Source organism: Mytilus galloprovincialis, chromosome 11, assembly GCF_965363235.1.
Source record: "Mytilus galloprovincialis chromosome 11, xbMytGall1.hap1.1, whole genome shotgun sequence".
Taxonomy (NCBI): Eukaryota; Metazoa; Mollusca; class Bivalvia; order Mytilida; family Mytilidae; genus Mytilus; species Mytilus galloprovincialis.
Genome location: NC_134848.1, coordinates 67,305,496 through 67,327,582, shown reverse-complemented (window position 1 = coordinate 67,327,582; position 22,087 = coordinate 67,305,496). Strand labels below are relative to the sequence as shown.

General features: G+C 31.3%; 1 protein-coding gene across 1 annotated transcript in view; it reads right to left on the bottom strand.

The window, feature by feature from the left end:
- Positions 1 to 1,569: 1,569 nt before the first annotated feature.
- The window catches only part of LOC143050874 (uncharacterized), a 31,707-nt gene continuing 11,189 nt past the window's right edge, over positions 1,570 to 22,087 (bottom strand). Inside the window, exons 7-9 of the mRNA XM_076223979.1 lie at positions 6,595 to 6,672; positions 5,617 to 5,764; positions 1,570 to 1,670 (exon numbers count right to left, since the gene is read on the bottom strand). Of these exons, the coding sequence (XP_076080094.1) occupies positions 1,570 to 1,670; positions 5,617 to 5,764; positions 6,595 to 6,672 (327 nt within the window). The remainder of the gene's footprint in view (positions 1,671 to 5,616; positions 5,765 to 6,594; positions 6,673 to 22,087) is intronic.

Genomic DNA, 22,087 nt, shown 5'->3' with positions numbered 1-22,087 from the left:
AAAAATAAATTACCAGAAGATAAAATCAAAGCATAAACATATCAAATGAATGGATAACAACAGCCACATTCCTGACTTTGAACCAGTATTTTTTTATGCAGAACATGGTGGATTATAGACTAACTTTCCCTGAGGGAGCTGAAACCCTAGTTTCTTTATAATTTCATTTCAAAATCTACAAACGGAAACTTTTACAAAGAGTTGTTTTATCATATCAGAACCGAAGTACGAACAAACAACTGAGCATCTGATACCTACTGGACTAAAATACCACTAGCAGATGGGTCACCTTAACCCTTTACTTTACTAGTTGAATATATCTTTGCATTAACTAATATTGAATGGAATCGTCTGTTTACAACCAGAAGGTAGCGGACATTAACTTCAATACTAATGCTTATAATGTAAACTTTTTTGTCAGAACTTTGTTGGAATTTAGGTAATTGTATTATTCCTCTTCAAGCTTTGTGCACTTTTACGTTCTTTCGTATATTACTCAACAATATGCCACTCAAAAAATATCTACAATGTACTGTATTGTCGATTTAAGGGCGTACGATAAAGTTTTTATCCCGTATTTACAGTTTAATGGAAATTTCCATATAGGCTATTTTTTGCCTGATTTAATCAAATATGTAATAAAAAATATAGCTTCATGTGCTTTTCCCGATATGTCACAGTTTGACGTTGCGAAAATAATATTTTACGTTAGCAACGTCATTACCTCCCCTGTAACTATATCGTATGCCCTTAATATGGTTTATATAACAGAACGACTTATCATGTGATGTGTGCGTATTAACTCTTCTAGTCTGATATTTTTATGTTATATATAAATCTTTCGTATATATTTGTTTTTGATCTATATTGTTATCTTTTATGAGAGAAAAATTCGGTTTTCATTCAGTTATGATCAGAATGTTTGTCATGTGTATCCTTCTCTTGTAAGTTCTAAAAAAGATCCTTTTTTGTACGGAAAATTGATATGTTTAACGAAAGGATAACTCTATTGTACGAAAACACTTTATTGTAATATGCAGTCTGTTTATATAAAATGCGGCAACCACCAACTATTAATGACGGTAAGTGATGGGATATTTTTGCTAGGTTTTATAACTAACCAATACTCACCACTATCTGCAAAAAAAAAAAAAAAAAAAAAAAAAAAAAACCACAATAAAACAAAGATGTCAATTCATAATGTGAAAATAAAAGAATATGTCTAAAGCAGTTACAGCAACCTGACTAATAATAAGCTTAAATACAACGCCATACAATTGTTTTTTAAGTTCTTTAGATACCAAAAACAGTACTAAGTAACCTGATCAGTTTTTTAACCGATTGTGTATGTTCTATTCTCAATATTTCTATGTTTACTGGATGTTGATTCGCATCGACCTTGGTGTTTTTACTTTTAAATATAGTTATCAGATATGAACTTCAGTACAATGTACATTTTTATTTGCTCAAGTTCTCATCACTTAGTTTTGTTGACCCTCAGAATGTATAACATGTATAAAGTAGTAGATACAGATCTCTAAAAGAAATATTGGTGAACAGGTTTTGCTCCTAAAAAACCAAAAACATACCATTTGAAATACGGTTTTCACAGGGAAGAAGTTCATTTACAGTTGTAGTTGTTTCAATAGTTATCTGAAGCGAGGCTGGTTCTGTAAAATAAATCAATGAAGTCATAACCATTTGTTCGTAGTAGAAGTATGCATAAAATAACATATCAAATAACAAAAACATTAAAAAAATAAATAAATAGTTCTAAACGGCATGTTGCGATCTCCTAGATATATTGCCATTTTGTACTAAAGCTTGATATACATTTACATCTTCATCAATAGTTACCTTCATTCATATAACACTTCACTTTAAATGGCAACAGTCATTTCAGAGTTTGACAGAACTGGGATGGTTCGTTTTGTGCAAACTTGCTGAGTTGAAATTTCACCTGCACTGTTATTAAATGCCACATTTATCACTTTGTTGTTGATGGTTAATGTGGGAGTACTCAGATTTATCACTGTGCATAGTGTCTCTAAAATATCTAGCCGAAGTATACCATCGTCTGTTAACGGCGCTTTGCACACATGGTATGTATATATTAATGTCGAGAGAGGTGTTCTTTATAATCTTTTCAGTAACCAGTGTCCACAATCATATTCTGGTCTTATATAATACCTCGTACTTCTAGGCTTTTTCCAATAGTTCGTCTGATGACTATATCGGTGGAGGACGTGCATGTACTTGCTAAGGTCAAATATTGGCTTAGATGATGTGTCCATTGGAGGAATTTTAACTTCTTTATTATCCTTGGTCCCTTATTCACTTACAACAGATGCCATTTGTTGGAAAGTACCCTGTTGTCCAAATGCACTTTTAAATTGACTGTGTCTCCTTCCTCAGGTGTTGTCAGCTTGTCCATCCGTCTCAACACAACATTTAATTTCGCATTGGTCTGACCGTCAATTCCGCCAAGTGCTTACCATTAGCCTTATTGTTTATCCTGTCTTTAGACTGCTGACGTTGCTGAAATATTGTTCTCATCTGTTCATTATTAATATGCATTGCCTCTTTCTGTTCAGCTTACATCGTTATGAGACCAACACTTATTTTGTCAATTCGCGCTTCGCTCTGTTATAATGCAGTCAATGTAAGCTGTTCTTTGAGCATTATATTTCCTATCTGCTAAACAATTCTTGGTACAATTGTTGAATAGTAATTTTTGAGTTGTTCTCTGTTAAAGTATCTTCAGCTGTGGGTTTCTCCATATCCCCAAGTGATTCAGTTTCTGCCATTGCAATGTTTCTGTCCTTGTTGTCCTCAACGTTTATACATTTTTCAAATCACAATTTAATATTTCAATTTGCAAAATATAGCAACCCAAGAAATAAGATAGGCATTGAATAATTCCTACGGCATAAAAATCTCCAATCACAGCTTTTATGTGTGATCCAAGTCAAAACATATTGCAGCTTTTAATAAAAACTACTACTGCAGCTTTTTAAGAAAGCTACTACTTTGTATATGAAATTATAAGTCAGGCAAAATCAAAAGGACAGAACTGGAACAGAGACTAAATGACACTATACTTAAATAAAATGATAAAATTCAGATCAATTCTCATTATTGATATTTGCTTATTTTTCAAGGCAGCAAATTTGAAAACAGCCGCCATTTAAAAGATAGATCAGAAGAAAATCTAGCTCAGTACACCAAATCATTTAATCATGTTGAATTTTATGCTCCCAGCATGACATCCACTGTGGTTTGTGCAATACTGGAAAGTATTTTAGAACGTATGGCGACTTTCTTGAAATAAGCCGCGATATTAAATGTTTAGGTTTGGTTCATAACTGATATTGCAAAGTACACAAAAAGGTACCATCATGCCAAATTTGGTGCTTTCCCCATTATTTGGACAGTTTTTTCACCGATCGGCCGAACTAAAACGGCGCTATATATCATAATTAATCCATAATGTGAAAATATATAACAAGTATGCGTCAGATTTAATGCACACTTATCAGTTTAAAAATGCTTTACATTTTCATTTTTTTTTTCATTTTGAATTATCATTTTGCGAATTTGTATGAAATAAATGTTCAAAAAAATAATAATATTTGTTTTTGAAACCAATCAAGGTGTTTTGGAACATTCAATTTTCAAAATTTTGCTTAGTATGTGACGCACGTCTGAATCGCTAAATATGAATAGTTTCACATCAATATATTTATACACAGTCTTAATTAAAAAAAGGCATTTCTTTTTAATTCAAACAATGGCAAATATATTTTTTTTAAAAATATTTCGATTTGACAGGGAAAACTAAGGACCTCAAGACTTAATCAGCTTTTATAGACCACTTGTCTTGTTACATTTTGGGAGCGGAAGTTATGCTTCGATGTGCATTTCCAATATTACCACCGTGATCTATATTTACACCCTTACGTATTTGTGTTATGTTTTTGTTTGTTGACTTATCTTGGAAGGGGGGATTCATGGAAGGGTATTGCCAAACTCAGAATCAAACTTATTTGTACTGAGTTATATAAAAAATCATTTGGTTTGAAGTGAATCGATAGATATTTTGTCTTTCAACTCAAGAATTGACCTTCATATTTATCTCCTAAAATGTTTTCTAGATATTAAATGAGCCATGACGATATTTAAATGCGATACCAATTTTTGTTTAGGACAAATATTTGAAGATACCGAAAGTGTATATACTACAATTAGCATGAAATTCATAGAAAGAATTTTGCTTTGACAAATTAACCATGCACTGTATATTTAATATAAATGAAAAGGTGTGTGTATTTGTTAGTGCTCCCCGTTCTTCACTGCATGGTTTGGCACAAACAATATGAAATAAAATTATCATATATACCAAGATTCTACTAATAACATTAACGGTACCAATTTTTCTGCACCAGATGCGCATTTCGACAATGTATGTCTCTTCAGTGATGCTCGTGGCCAAAATATGTAAAATCCAAAGCTTATATAAAAGATAAAGAGCTATAATCTAAAAGTTCCAAAAAGTATAGCCAAATCCGTGATGCATGAGGGAGATACATTCCTTAATTTATAAAAAAAATAATATTTTGTAACAGCAAATTTAATAACAAAAAAAATCCGTATTTTCATGCCAGTACCGGAGTACTGGCTACTGGCCTGGTGATACCCTCGGGGACTAACAGTCCACCAGCAGAGGCATCGACCCAATGGTAGTAATAACATTAACGGTACCAATTTTTACTAACAGTCAGAAGTCTAATACAGTCAATTACTATAATATCCAAATATACACAATTCTTACCGTAGTGAATGAAATGTTAATACACTTATGCTTTCATATCGTATAAAGGAGAGCATTTTATTTTTATATTAAGGATGTATTCTTCTGACGTTTTTGTCTCGTTGAAATCTCGTTCTTGAATTATTTTTAAAAAAATGTGATACAAGTAGAAAATATCAATGAATTTCAAAGTTATAATAATCAAATATAACTGTGTGAAAAAATGAGTATCTACAATGAATAGTTATCCAGTTTTCAAATTTTGCGACCAATCAAGTCAGTCGTTTTAGCCAAAATTTTGAGAAAAAAAGGGGTACAAACATTTAGTTTTCAAAAATCATGTACATCCCATATCATTTTTGTCTTTTCAAATCTTAGATATGTATTTTTTTCCATCATTGATATACAAAATTGAAGCAATATGCATTTTATTGTTAAAGCTGGGAAAAATCACAAATTTACAAATTTTACAGCATGGTAAACTTGACACAAAAAGGATCAATACATGATAAAATTTTCTTATATTAACACCTACCTATAATTTTTGTTAAGTTAAATTTCTTCAGATTGGTCCACTTCATCTTTATTGAAATTATGAACAAAAGTTTAATTGTGAATCTGTGTAGCCCCAAACAACGGTAGAAATTATAAAAAAATCATCAACATTTGATATATTCAAAGGGCCATAGCAAAAAAAAAAGTGCACCGTCATATGGTTTTTTCTTCACTAATTATTTTTACAGTCATATAATCTCAAAAATTCAGTTTCGAATAAAAGTCTAATTTAACATCCTTAAAACACTTGCCTTGTGTCGAGGTTTTCAATGATGAATTGTTGTAGTCCGTGGTAGTTAATACAACACTATGATATTTACATTCGCTATTACAAAGATCTCCATCACAGCAGTAGTTGCAAAGTCTATCATCAGTTTGAAATTGTTGTAGAAATTGACACTACCAAAGTATTCAAGAATAGATTTATTACGACAATTATTTAGCAATTAATCAGATCGTATTAGTAACACTCTGCTCAACTATCATGCAATATATCATGTACTATATGATATGTTGATAGATTGCCTATTTGACACATTTAAATTTGAATTTATATACAGATGCATGCGGTTACTAAATACCTCATGATATTAGACCTCTAAAATGTAGTAGATTAACATGATAAATATTCTGACTAACAGCTTATGTGTTAATTAATAACTAGAATACCCCTTTATCAAAACAAATACGAATGGTCGATAATAGTAAAATAAATTCCATCACAAACCAAGAAAAGGCTTTCTTTTATTAATGACAATGAAGCCTGTATGTTAAGTAATCATAACCATCACAGTTCTATTGTTGTTTATATAGTGTTGGAAGATGAGGTCAATCGGTAATGAAATTTCCATTTGAAAACAGAGCTTAACACTAACAGTCGGGCCAGCGCATCTCACTATTCTCCTTCGTTCTTAAAGAATGGAGTATAATGATTCATCTTGAGGAACTTAACCCTAATGAAAACAAAAATGAGAAATGGGTCCTTGCAAGAAAATCTTAAAAATTAAATCATTGAAATTCCCCCCTTAACACGTATGTTGTAATCGCTCAATGACATTTACAGAGATGCTTTCACCAAGCTTCCGTTTTTTTCTTTTTTTCTCAATACTTTGTAACGTATTTATAATACGTATTTTTTTTAAATGTTAACTGTAGTTAAAGGTATCATTCAATTAATTAGAAGTTCATAACATATAGATTTGTCAGATTTTTGAAAATTAAGGCTATACCACAACTTCAGAAGCACATCCAGATGACCAATGATACCGATGAGAGAACGAATTTTGTTTCTTCTGTAGGAAGCATTTCTGAAAATAATCAACAGATAAAAATACAATTATGAGACATCCAGTAGTCTTTATTCTCTTATGGTTGGGGCCTGTTATCTAACTCCCACGTGAATAGATATTTTTCGTATCACACCGTACGGAGTGTGATATGAAAAAGTGATATCAAAATTACGTTAATATGATTGGCTTATCTCGTAAATTTCCAATATTTTCATTGGCCGTTGATCAGGTCATTATTCACTGGAAAAGGTCATGCCGGGACTATTTTTCTTGACAACTGATTGTTTACTTCCGGTTTTCGCGATTTTAGTCTGCATTATCTAATATAAATCTCATCATGGACGAAGAAATAAAGAAAGGAACCCGTGTACGATTATGTAACGGAGCAAAGGGCATTATAACTGGCACAACTTCCAATTTCAATTTCCCTCTGTATGCGACAGTAAAACTACCGATGGACGTCCGCAAAGCTTCAAATACAATACAGTTATCTCTATTCTAATGCAAAACAAGTTCATAATAAAATTTCAATCACAATTTCAGTGTAAAATCTTCATTAAAGAAAATTCAGCGAAAAGATGTTATCTTCTCAAGTTGGGTCCCTACACTACGTGACGTCATAGGTATGCTTCCGGTGTCATACATAAACACCGGGCGTTTTCTGGCTTCTGTGCCGCTTCAGAATGTAATACAATTTGATAAAAAGATTTTAAGGCGCAACAAGTGAGTTATTTGTTAATTATTGTAGAAGTAACGTGTCAATACACTTGTTACAAATTAGATAACAGGCCCCAACCATAAGAGAAAGATCAGTACGCGTTGCAAAGAAAAACGGCCGTAGCAACACAACTCGCAACAAATAGGCCACGCACATACAACTTTTTGCCATAAGAGAAATAGGTTTAACAACTTGTGAGAATTAGATATCGCTTGATATCAACTCTCGTTATTTAATTTCAATAATAATAAACTCGCCATAGGCTCGTTTATTATTATTGAAATTAAATAACTCGAGTTGATATCAATCGATATCTAATTCTCACTCGTTATGAAACCTATAATTGAATACTGTTACTTTGAAAATAGACAAGGCGTCCAATTAACTATGTTTATGATTGACAAGATCAAAAGAATGTTTTAAGCGAAATTTTATTCACCGGTATTTTCATACGAATTCATAAAATGTTCAATCACATTCGCATGACATATGAAAAAATATTACCAATATATTCATAGCCCTCATTGTTCTTCCTGATGCTATGTTGACAAGAGAATAGGTTGAAGGATGTTATAGACAAATCGAATGATAAAACTTCTTCAAATCCAAATAAACTGCATATTAAAAAAAAGGTCAATATGTTTGATATACTATTTAGATACCTAAATTTCAATTATAAGACGCATACGTGAAGTTTCTTGTAAAACGCAAACATCATTTTATCAACACTTCAATAAACTACTGATATTGAAGTTTTATGTATTCGTACACTATTTCGTTGATATCGTACAGAATGTTGTACCATAACTTCGATACCCTCGTTAAAACTATGACAAACACGCAGTGCACATACGAGTGGAAAACCATGACAAAAAAAGCAGAGAAATGTAAATCATTTAATAATGGTCAAGGACAAATTCAAAATTCTATCGGAAACGCTTGGAAAATACTTAAATTGGCCATATTTGTATAAATAAGATGTCTGAATTACGGGCCATCAATACTCTAGATCTGCTAATTATAACTGTATTTTGACCTTTTTAACTTTTGTTTTATTCTTGTAGCACCAATGAGTGTTTTGTAGACGATTCAAGCGTCTGGTATTCACAATTTGATTCCTTGCATTTTTTATTACTTTAATTTGTTATTATGTTACCCTTCGGACTACTTCTTTACACTTGCATGTATTGAGCGCTCATAAATCTGTCTCATCTACCACATAGGGTTTTCTTTTCAAAGGCAGGAGAGAGTGTACTCTAGTGGTTGTTGTTGGTTATTGTCAAATCATTGGGTTTCACTACACGAAAAGGCAGATTTACAATAATTTGGACAGTCATGTAAATGTTTGACAAATGTAACTACTTTTCTGCAAGATATATTTGCGGACCTGCTAATGTATATGTAAATGAATTATTCCTTTGACATTCTTTAGGAGGTCGTCAAAGATTTGCTAAAGATAATTATTTTATTTCCATAGCTTTAGTCATTCTCCAAAGATATGTAAAGAAATGCCATAGATTTGCTTGCACTTTCCAAGATAGGAGATATATGCAAAGTTTAAAATTTGCATAACTGATTTACAGAGGTGTGGGCAGTTTTGAGAGACCGCGGTTTATAAAGCATTTACGACCAATGTAAATGCTGACAAATGTTTGTGTTATATTTGCAAACGTTTGTCGATATCGTTCATGTATGTAAAGAAATGTATTTTATTTACTAATACTTTCCAGTATTATAGTTATTTTGATAAATATTGATATTTGCAACATATCTTTACAGACGTACGCAAAGTTTTGAGCGACCGCGGTTTATAAAACATTTACAACCAATGTAAATGCTGTCAAATGTTTGTGTAATATTTGCAAACGTTTGTCGATATCGTTCATGTATGTAAAGAAATGTATTTTATTTACTAATATTTTCCAGTATTATAGTTATTTTGATAAATATTGATATTTGCAACATATCTTTACAGACGTATGCAAAGTTTTGAGAGACCGCGGTTTATAAAACATTTACAACCAATGTAAATGCTGTCAAATGTTTGTGTAATATTTGCAAAAGTTTGTCGATGTCGTTCACGTATGTAAAGAAATGTATTTTATTTACTAATACTTTACAGTATTATAGTTATTTTGATAAATATTAATATTTGCAACATATCTTTACAGACGTACGCAAAGTTTTAAGAGACAGCGGTTTATAAAACATTTACAACCAAAGTGAATGTAAATGCTGTCAAATGTTTGTGTAATATTTGCAAACGTTTGTCGATATCGTTCATGTATGTAAAGAATGTATTTTATTTACTAATACTTTCCAGTATTAAAGTTATTTCGTTAAATATTGATATTTGCATCATATCTTTACAGACGAATTTAAAGTTTTGAGAGACCGCGGTTTATAAAACATTTACAACCAATGTAAATGCTGTCAAATGTTTGTGTAATATTTGTAAACGTTTGTCGATATCGTTCACGTATGTAAAGAAATGTATTTTATTTACTAATACTTTCCAGTATTGTAGTTATTTTGATAAATATTGATATTTGCAACACATCTTTACAGACGTATGCAAAGTTTTGAGAGACCACGGTTTATAAAACATTTACAACCAATGTAAATGCTGTCAAATGTTTGTGTAATATTTGCAAACGTTTGTTGATATCGTTCATATATGTAAAGAAATGTATTTTATCAACTCCCAAAAAATTAGAAAGTGTCTTATATATTATAAGAAATTTTACGTATTGATGGTTTCAGAGACCGTGAAAATATTTGAATTGATTAAGTAGATATTTTTCTTCCCGAATCCAAACCAGAACTTTTTGAAGTTATGATATTAAAAATGGCAGGTTGCTTTTTAAATGTCGGACCGATGATATTTTTTTCTATTTGAATGCTTAAAAAAATCTTCAAAGCTTTTATCCAGAACCAAGGAAACTATTTAAAACTTGAGTGAGGATTTTTTAAGATCTTGCTGGTATAAAAAAACACAAATGCTGTAAAATGTATTTATCTTTCCTTACAGCAGGGTTTACAATTCGATATGCTTGTTTGTATCAGAACGGAAACTTTAACTTATACGACGAATTGTAATAGTAAATTGATACTTTTTTATAGCTTAAAGACACATAATGAATGGGTTGATGGATTGATTTGTGTAAACGTCCAGCTGCAAATGCTACACGAATCTCAGGTGTAGGGAGAAATGCACTAATATAATAACACTGTACTAAATTGTAAGCAGCATTACTTTATTACTTTTTGTACTTCAAATATGAAAAAAAGACGACGTAATTCAATGACATTATAATTATTAGAATAAACTCTAAACCAGAACAAATAATGATCAAATCGATAAAAGCGGTACGTTTTCTCAACCCAAGGTAAAGTACCAATATTGGTGTGGAAAAAGTTAGTTTAGTTTCTGCTTATTTGTGATCTTTTCTCATTTTAATCAAGAGAATAATTGAATTTTTTTTTTCTTCAATATAACTTAAGCCAAGGCGTGTGTTTTCAATGTTTTGCATGATCGTATAATTTGAAAATACACGAGTATGCACATACATGTACATGTATTTTATCAGAATGATTATGATAACAATTGAAAATGCATAATAATACAATAAAGAAAGTAAGAGCATTAATCAAGTATCCCTCAATAGGTGGTAAATGTGTCACTTGTATGTAAATGAATGGATTTCCCCGACTGTGAAATGGTTCATCTTTTAGCACTACAGGGTTCCTTAAAAGGAAAACCGTATGTGTTAATTACCAAAATTGATCTAATAACGCTAATTGGGTATAATCAAATCCAGACGTTCTGAAGAGATTAATAATATAAACATGTACAAATCATGCCAATTATACGCAAGCCACGAATATGGTTGATAAAGACATCGGGATTATTTTTATAATTAAACATGCAGTTTGTATTCATGAAAATGTGTTAATACTTTGAAAAAGGCAAATAATTTAAAAGTTTACGTGCTAAAAAATTAAAGAAGAAATTAGAACAGTAGCATAATTTGTATCTGAATTCTGTTAAGGATAAACACCATTTCATATTTAAAAGTAGAATGTACACGTTTACAAGCTTATTATATAGAAATATGTTGAAATTATATACAGAAAAAGTATTTTAAAACAATTATCTTTTGTATATAAAAACAAGCATTCTCGTTTCTCCGCTTCTCATATATAGCAGATTTAATAAATTCGATGCAAAGCAAATAATGTAACCTTTAAATTGAATATAATCTCTGTATTTCGTGTTTCAACAAGAATAAACATGACCAACATTAATGGAAAAAAATACATCAATTTCCATAAACTTCCTTCTATTATATTAATCTGATTGTACAGTTATATATGAAAATATTTATTCAATTCAGAATAGATATAGAAAATCTTTGTCCTTTTTGTTTTCCAATCTTGACTTTATCCTATTTAAAGATATAATGATCTCAAGAGATATTCCCATGCAGTACATGTATTTGTTCCAATCGAAGGCTCCAAATTTTAAAAACATTTTCGTATCAAGATTGACATTTAATTATTTCAAACTTATATAATGTTGTTGCTGAATGATGTAAATGTTAATCGCCAATATCGGAATCTACCTCCATTTTGTCATGAGTAACAACATATTAAAATTTGAAAACCTTTGGATGAAAGGTTCGTAGATTATCGAACGGAAACGATTGGATCAGCCCGCCCGCTCGTCAGCAGTACAACAATAAATCAATAACGGGACTGGAAATCCGGTAAAAAAAATAGCAAGTCATAAATAAATGTAAAATACATTTGGTTTACTGTCATCCTCATGTATATGTCGTATACTTGTTTTAAAACTGGTGTTTGTCTTTGAGTCTCTTTTTTGTTTTTACTCAATGACATCAGAAGTGTGTCGGCACTGATCAGTGGCGGATCCAAGGAGGGGGGGGGGGGTTGGAACCCACCTTTTTTTTTTGCCGATCAATGCATTTGAATGGGGGCATATAGTTGGACCCCCCTTTTACTCTGGGTTGGGACCCCCCCCCCCTTTTTTTTAAATGGCTGGATCCGACTAACTACGCACACAACCCACACGTTTACATCATACAGAGTATCCTGTATTTTGTATTGTATCAGGATGTTGATTTTCTTTTTAATTATCACAACTAACAGAATGTTTAACCTTTCTTGACTGCTGCACAAAATGTGTTTGTCAGACACAACAATTCAAATTGCACTGTATCGTCCTGTAAATGCATGAAATATTTGCCTGCGGACTTTGAGCAACCATCTATCAATCAATTCAAATTGTACCTCAATATCAATGTTTACCAAATTACGTTATTCCGTAACGTCACACGTTTTCTGCCAAATTCTAAGCGTATCGGTCAACTTTGAAGCAATGTATATAAAAAAAAAACAAGGACGATGACATACGTGTTTCTATATATATATATATGAATAAGGGGATGTGGTTTGATCGCAAACTCTCCACAAGAGACCAAATGACAATGAAATTTACATCAATAGGTCACTGAACTGCCTTCATCAATGAGCAAAGCCCGTATCGCATAAAGTCAGCTATAAAAGGCCTCGAAATGACATAATATTTATGTAAAACAATTCAAACGAGAAAACTTGCGAACTAAATTATGTCCAAAATAATGAACGAAAAAAAAATATGTTACATAACAACAAACTGAATTACAGGCTACTTGACTCGGGACAGAAACATACACAATGTGGTGAGGTTAAAACTCGTTTAAAGGAGCCAATCCTCCCCTAACCTTGGGCATAAACTGGATCCCTGTTGTGTTCACTTATCTCATCAGATGAATACAAATTGAATACATCTCAGAAAAACAGAGTGGACATGGAAGGGTACTTATACATCCGAACAAACAAAAGACTTTAAGTACAGATCTTAGACTATTCGCAGTTACTGACAATTAGTTGAAAGCTAATAACAACTAATACAAAAAACATGCATCTTAGATGCATGGATTCAGTATACAATCCTGGATATTAAGTTAGTTTTTAGTCTTTCTCCGTATAAAAGAACAAAGCCATCTATTGAAAAATATAAAAAAAACTCTTGGTATGGATCAATTAATATTTTAAGGGAAAAAATGTCAGGCATAGAAAAGCATCTTCCGGAAAAATATTCAACATTTAAACTACACTGTGGTCAGATTGTTAAGGGATACTATACTGCATTGTGGAAAAAACAACTAGATATACATAAAGATGGTAAACTACGAACTTATTTAACATTCAAGTGCAACGTCGGTTTTGAAAATTATTTGTCAATAATGCGACATTTTGAGCAAAGGAAATGTATAACTAGATTAAGAATATCTGCTCACAAATTGCAAATTGAATCTGGTAGATACCAGGGTACTCTTCGACAAAACCGAATTTGTCTCAGGTGCACCTCAGGTGAGGTTGAGGGTGAAGTTCATTTTTTTTTAAATGTGACACGCATTTATTAAAAAGAGAGGAATTGATGCAAAATATATTAAAATCATGTCCAAAATTTCAAAATTTAAATATTAATAACAACTTAATTTGGATAATGAATAATGAGGATCCCAATGTACTATTTGCATTTTATAAATATATAGAAGATACTAAGGATCGAAGGACAACATAATCTACAATAACTAATTTCAATATAACTCTTTAATATGAATTTGGATACCCTGTTAAGCCTGTACAGATCATAAGAAGAATTTCAAATTCTCTGGCACCGTTCCTTGATGATCCTTGCTGGTTGGACCCAGAATCTATAATCCTAAATATATGTTTTTAAAATATTTTTTAAATAATTTAGGAGTTTGACTCATCTGCATTAAGTACAAGTAGGGACTTCCCTTTAAGCACCGACTCTTGGTGCTTTCTGCAGATAAGTTATACTAAATATCCTTTATTAAATAATACTTGTTATTTGTATACCAGTATACCTCATGGTCAAATGTGCGAGTGCTTAAATTGTTTTTTTTTTTTTTGTTTTTTGTTTTTATATTTTCTCCCCACAAACTACTAATGCCTCTTGTTGGTCTTTTCAAAGTGAAAATACACTTACCGGGTGCACTTGAGTCACTGATGTCAACAAAGTATTCATTGAATAATAATACATTGCTACTTTTATTTAATTATTTTGTTAACACTTGTTATATATCTTGTATTGTCTGTGTATTGCATATGTTATTGTTTATAATAATATTGCCTGTATGCTATCTGCCCTCCTGGGGCCCTTATTTGGTTAATAAAAATATTCTATTCTATTCTATCCTATTCTATTCTATATTTTAAGTATATAATTGACCAATGTGGAGCTTATTTTCGTAATTCCATAGATTGCTTAATATACATATAGTCTACAACACTAGACAAAATATCTGTTTCATTCCGATGTAACTCGATGCAAAGCAGTAAAAGTGTGTGTAAAAAAAATTAGAAATCGGGAGATATGCCATTCAGTATCGTGTTATCTTGATATTAGTACACAGCTGTGGAATACAAAGAAAAATTGACCACTTGCAGGGGAACACGAAACTGCATTGAAAATGAAAAAATAAATAGAAAAGAAAAAGATAGGCTAACAATTTAAGAATAATGAATAGTGGGCTTCTAGAATATAAAGAATAGAGAATAACGTGCAAAATTTGTATAGAATAAAGAAAACATGTATGGCGTAAATAATATTAAGAATTAAAGAACACCCACCTCCCTCCTTTTCTAGACCCTCTTTTATCCTATGACTCTTAAAAGAAAGAAGCGCCGTAATTCATAGGAACAAATAGATTTGGAATATATTATTTTCTCTCATTAATTTAAATTACATGACAAAAAAGACACGATTTACAATAAAAGTTACGTTCATATTAAGTTTGATTATCATTATTTACAATAAACAAGATTTATATTTGGATAGTTCATTTTATGACTTTCATTTAACAACAATTAAGTTATAGGCTTAGGTTATTTTTTACTTTTTCGTTCATGGTATTCATCTGCTGGCGTTGTTGCATGTCTCCTCTCTACTCTGACGTCTTGGGTAGCATTTTTCATTGCTGTACTTTTGTCTTTGTGTTGTTAACATTCAAACTTATTTTTTTGTGTAAATGGTTAATGAAACTTGGTTGATAAAAACGAAGCATTCAGTCTGTCATAAATTAGTTTTGGCACAATCTTAGTGCCAAAGATTATTCTTATTTGCTAAGAGTGTATCTAGTAGCAATCTTAGAAGGATTGACAGCCCTTAAACTCATGTTGCGCTTGCAACCCTTAGAGTACTCTTTATCCTTCTCGGAACGCTCGGTTAATTTTTATTTGATCTACTTGAATCGTCTTTGAATTCTCATAGCATATGATGTGTGTCAACATTCCTTTTTTACTGAAAAATTGTAAAAGTGGTCAGGGGCATCCCAATATTTATCTTAGTTGATGAAAATAGCAACTGCATTTTTTTTTCGAGCGCACAACTGTTGTCCTAACAAACTAGACCATAGGTTCACCAAACTTAACAAGTTTTACAGCCCCCCCCCCTCAAAGAAAAAAACAAAATAACAAAAAACACACACACACACAAAAAATACAATAAAAAAACACTATTGCTAGTACAAATGTATATGGACAATGACATGCGACCCCCAATGCTAGTTAACACGGGTGCAGTACTAGTCCATAACTTATGTGCATTGATTATAAGTATAGATACAATCGAATATATATAGGCATTTGCATCGATAGATTCTGCCAGATTTGCAACTTGCATAATTAACTAATTAAAAATTATAGTAATTAAATTCGAAAGGTCACGTTTGGTACCCAAAGAACTAAAACTTCAATAGATAAACCTCTAAATTGACGTTCAACCTGCATAGGTATTACAACATCGTGAACGGAGGAGTTGTATGTAAAAAAAGATGTTGTATGATAGCCAATGGGACGAATACTTTTATCCGCCAGGTACCAAAGCATGCATGATGCAAGTTAAAGATTGTAAAATCAGAAATGTGCCTTGATATATTCATAGACACAAAGGCTTGTCACTTTTTTTGTTTTATCTTTTTATTGGAAAATATTCTTTAATATATCAACTTATTGCGTAAAGCCCTGAGGGTTTACGCAGTATATATTGGACGATATCTGTAGTTTTTCGGAACACCAGATGTTATTCGGAACACTTCTGTTCTTTCTATAACCACCTTTCAAATACATGCGCAATAGCTTCTATGACCACCTTTCAAATACATGCGCAATAGCTAACTAATCTGTTGAATAAGCATTAGCATCTTAAGGATGTACTTAGGTGAGGTTAGGTGAAAATTAATAAATTAAGAAGTTAAAATTGATACTATAAGCTGGTAGAGCATCAATAAAGGATAAGAATAAGCTAAAAATATTGATAGGTCATGGACCTCCTTTTCGAGATATTTTAGATTTAGAAAATGGCGGGAAAAGGCTGACTCTGACTTTTACCTTATATTTGCATTGGTATTATCAGGTCTCAAAACAAAAGAAAGAAAATTAAGAATCTTCTAAAATTTTGGTAAATGACCTTTCATGAGCTATTAAGTCTTATATGAAAAAATAAATGGGTGTTATGGGGCAAAATATTTTACATTGTATTGTATGGAAAAACACCAAGGAGTCCGAACATTTGACACAAATTCCAAAACCTCACCTAAGTACATCCTTAAGTTGCTATAGAGATATTTTACGTATGATCTGAAATTTATTATGATATAATATTGCCTTGCACACGATTACAAGCTGCTAATATTAACCTACATGCGTGTATTTTAATTAGAGTCAAACGTTGAAACCAGCTGTGTATAGATAAGATTTCATTTAAACAATGCGATTTTTATTCTGAACGAGAATAATTAAAAATACAATCTTTAAAAAAGTATTAGTAGCATTTTATTTTAGATTTTAAGTTTAGGGAAGATGTACATGATGTAAAAAGCAAGCTATTTATTTTTTTATACTGAAATTAAAGGGAAGTCTTTCTTGCATATGATTAAATTACAGTTATTTTTTTGTGATTATTTATTGCAACTTTAATTAAAAAATTTTGGTTATTAAAAATGTAATTAAATAGATATTGAATATGAAAAAATAAAATAAAACGGAAACCTACAACTAAAATATATTTAAAAAAAATACACTTGACTATGCAAATTTTCGTTTTTCGTTTGTTAATACATTACATGCAAACATTATTTTGTTTCTAACTTCAACCTGTTTAAGATTAATTTTTTCTACGTTTATAAAAGTATGTTTTTCAACAACATGAGCATGAATTATTGAAAGTTCAAATAGGGCCAGAAAAGAATTATTAAACGCTGTTTCTACTTCTGTAGCAGTTAGAAAATAACAACAAACGCCTCAAAACGTTTGCAAAACTTTAGTTAGAAACAATTGCACCCTAAAAGTGCCGCTTTAATCATAAATCTTAAAATTAATCATGCATGCAATTTCGGTAGACTTAATAGGGTCAGCGATAAGATATCAAATGTCTATTTTCAGATACCGAGTGATGACAGATGCAGATCGATGCATTACGTTTGCGCGCAGTACCATTACATTTGCGCGCAGCTTTTGATTACAATTGCGCGCATTTTTTTGACAGGTCAACCCAGGTAAAAAAAAAGATGATAATACTTATTTAATTATAATTTGTTCAATTATTAACAAGTATAAGTTCTCATTCCGTTAGTGTTAGTCCCCAGCTCACCAACGATGAGGTTGGAGTTGGATTTCAAGAAAGATAAGTCCGTTTTATTATGCACAAGCACTTAATCCTAGAAATATATCTATAATACTAAAATTACGAGGTGCAATTTGTCAGCCGTCATCACGTAAAAACGACGAATCACAGAATTCAACTTTATATATAACTAATAAAGTACAAAGGTGTAGATTAAAAATTACACCACTCCAGGCCCTTTTGTTTTCCACGTAATTAATATTGCCAATAATTAAGAAGTTCCGGGTCGAGTCCGCTACCGACACCAATAATATATTCACCTGTTACCTATTACCTTATCTGTACGTTCCGCATCTGACAGGCGCACCACCAAACGTTGTATTCAGGACTAATATGCTATATACACGGGTCATAACCACAGGGTTGACACTACTAAATTGTCAAATTGTTACCTATTGTAGTATTTTAATCAGTAAGACTTTCTAAGATAACAATACGAATACTAAAAATCTGGACTAAAAATAAGGCGTATAGGTACAGTTTTCAATTTGTTAGTGGGCATGACGTAAAACAGCAAAGCAAAGAATTCAACTTTATTTATAACTTATATAGGACAATGCTGTTGATTAAAAAATACTCCATTCCAGGACCTTTTGTTTTCAAAATAATTAATATTATCAATAACTGATAAGTTCCAGTTCAACGGGTTCAAACAGAAAGACTTGAAAGCAGAGAAAAACTGTGTATCTTATAATCGACATGACTTTATCAGATGGCAATACTAATACTAAAATAAGGCTTGCGCATAGTTGTATACTTTAATTCAGTCACGGATCCGTGATATCACGGGTGTGTTCTAGTAAAGATAAAAATTATAAAATGCTAAAACATACCTAATCTTTAAGGTTAAAGTATTGATAAAATAAGTGTTAATATATAATTGAACCTTACTTTAATTGTTGAGTGGTAATATTTTGCACTTTATAGTGCACTTTATAATAATACCAAGGACACAAGTGTTTAAGATTATTAGAATACAAGTTTATTGCTTAATTATGATTAATTTATCAGAGAAAAGGATTTCTTAACCGGTTAAAAAAATCAATATCTTAGCCAATTTCTTATTTAAACACTTTTCCAATTAATTTCAAATTTCAAAATCAAAGTTTGTTCAAGTAATATCTTTGCATATAAATTGATAACTTGTATGAGTCTGAAAGTTTCAAAAGATTCTTAATTTTGAAAGGCTATATGAATCTTTATTATTTTGTTATACCAGAGCTTTTGTATTATCTTAAATAAACTTACAATGTTTGTTTAAAATAAAATTATTGGTATTAAATTGCTTTGTTTTTTGCATTTACTTTTTCTTTCACTTAAAATATATAGGAAGATGTGGTGTGAGTGCCAATGAGACAACTCTCCATTCTAATGACAATTTAAAAAAATAAACCATTATAGGTCAATGTACGTCCTTGAAGGGTTCAACACGGACATAGCCTTGGCTCACACTGAACAAACATAGAAACACCAAGAAACTTGACATTGAATGACATATATAATTGGAGATTACTTTCTCTAGATTCAACTGGTTTGAGTTAAAAAAAAATCAATATTGGAAATCAATTAATTTTTCATTCAAAACAGATTCGCTTTAAAATTCAGAAGATGTGGTATGAATGTCATTGACACAACTCCCTTTCAAGACACAATGTGGTACAATTAGGCAAAATGTAAATTTACAGGTTACATTGTTTTCTTTCAATACAAACCATCTCAGTGATCAGTAGGTTATACAGTGCACCCAAATGACTAGACTAGTATTAGAGAAGAAGGATAGGTCAATATAAGAAACCTACTTCAGTTATATTTAAATATTTAGATTATTCTAATGAAATAATCAAATGTCAGAGAGAAAATGTGTTTTTAAAGTGGTAGGAATACCAAAGAGAACTCTCCAGTAAGATACAGTGTAGTTAAAGTAAGGAATAACAGGTTATAATACAGCCTTCAATATTTGGCTCACTTTGAACTGCATCCTACTAAGGGTACCAAAAACACTGTTATAACAATTCAAACAACATGCTTCTGACTAAAACATGTGCTTATGAATATACCTGTTTTAAAAAATCTTACATACATACCATAAAACATTAATGTAACTATACCATGTAAAAGACACTTTTTAAAAGTTAATGAAAGAACATGTTCAAATATAAAAGGAACACCTTACAATTTTCATAATTGTGAGTTTTCCTTGTTCAAATAACTATGAACATACACTACAGCTCAGGTTGATTCTGCTTTGTCTACCGGCCCACCAAAGGAGTGGGCACCGGGTGGGCAAAAATTCTACCTTGTCCACTCTGCCCACCCATAGGAGTGGGCATGTAGTTCCTTTTGTTTAATCTAAAAAACATGCAAGTACAATCACTTAAAAAAAAGCAGATAAGCATTTGTAATCAATATTTTTACAAAAAAAGAGATTATAGCTAGAGTGGGCACGGGTGGGCAGGTGGAAAAAGCAAAATCAAACACAGGCTGTTGTGTATCTCAAATTCCAATAAAAACAGCTATTAAGTTTCACGTATTGCATTTCTTTTTTATAAGCACAAAAATCATTAATTTGTTATTAAGCCTAGAAACCAACTCTTTTCTTAAAAAATATCTAATATTTAATACCAAACATGCATTTTGGGTTTACCATTGCATTCTTTTTTAAAGAAAGCAACTTGTTTAGAGTTTTAAACATTTATCAATGCGATTTAACTATAACGATAGTTTATGTATTTTACCCCTCTTTCCTTTTTTCCCGCCTGTATGGAAAGCAAGTACAATGATATATGTTTCCGACTCCACTGTTAAAGGACAAATGATACATGTAGTTATTTTAAGACTTTGCGTAAAATATGTCCAAGAAAGAAGTGCAAGATATTGCTTTGTTCAAACACGAATCATATACATTTCCGCTAAAACTATAAGTCTAGACTTCGTCTTGTTGTACAGGGTACAATTGCCTTATATCTTTTAAAGATATGTTTTCCATGGTTTTTTTGTAAGATAGGTTTTTGTACCTTCTGTTTGAGTAAGTTACATGTACTTGTATTGTGACTGTAATTTGTTTTTTGTGTTTTGTGTATAGTTTATGTTGTGTAGACCTGTAGGTTTTTGAGATGCTGATCCAATATATATACTTTTCTTTTGTTTGAAATTTGCCAGAGAGAGATTCAAAAGATTGAAGAGTAATTGTAATATGTATTTGTCGTTTACAAATCTTCTTGAATTATGTTAAAACAAAATGACTTTGTCACATCGATTCTTGTTTCAATGTTATTTCAATTAAAAAGTGTGCAAAGTATGTTAAATGTAATTATTGCAGAAAAAATAAAAAATTAAAAAAATTAAATCTTATTTGATCATGACAGAAAAAATACGATTCCTGTCAAAGTACATATGGAAGCTGTAAAATTTTAGGATGGAATAGGCGATAAATGAGATATCGAATGACTGATAGTTCGATAACTTATTTTAGTTTTGCGTATTTAAAAACAACACAATCAAATGACAACGGGAGCATTGTTTTAAGACAATGTATGATGTTATTAATCATAAAGAAATGATAATTGTTTGTGCCTTATATTGATGGATATTGATACTAGCGGTGGTCTTCTATTGATATTTTCGGACCAGATCTTTCTGTGAAAGGTGATAATTGTCACATTTAACTGCTGATAAACCCCGTTGATCGGAGGAAGGGCGACATCTCGTCGATGGAATGATATTATCTATCGATTTTGTTTGATTTCATTGGTAAATTGTGTGCCAATTATGACACGTGACTCACTGGGTCTTTGTTTGTAGTGTTTAACTTTCATTCTCACACACAAGAAAGTTTTTGCAGAGAGAGCTTCATGAAGCACACGGAGTTCAACATCTCGAGACTGGACTTAACGGATAAGGAAAACAAATATTACAAAACTGAAATATTCGTCAAT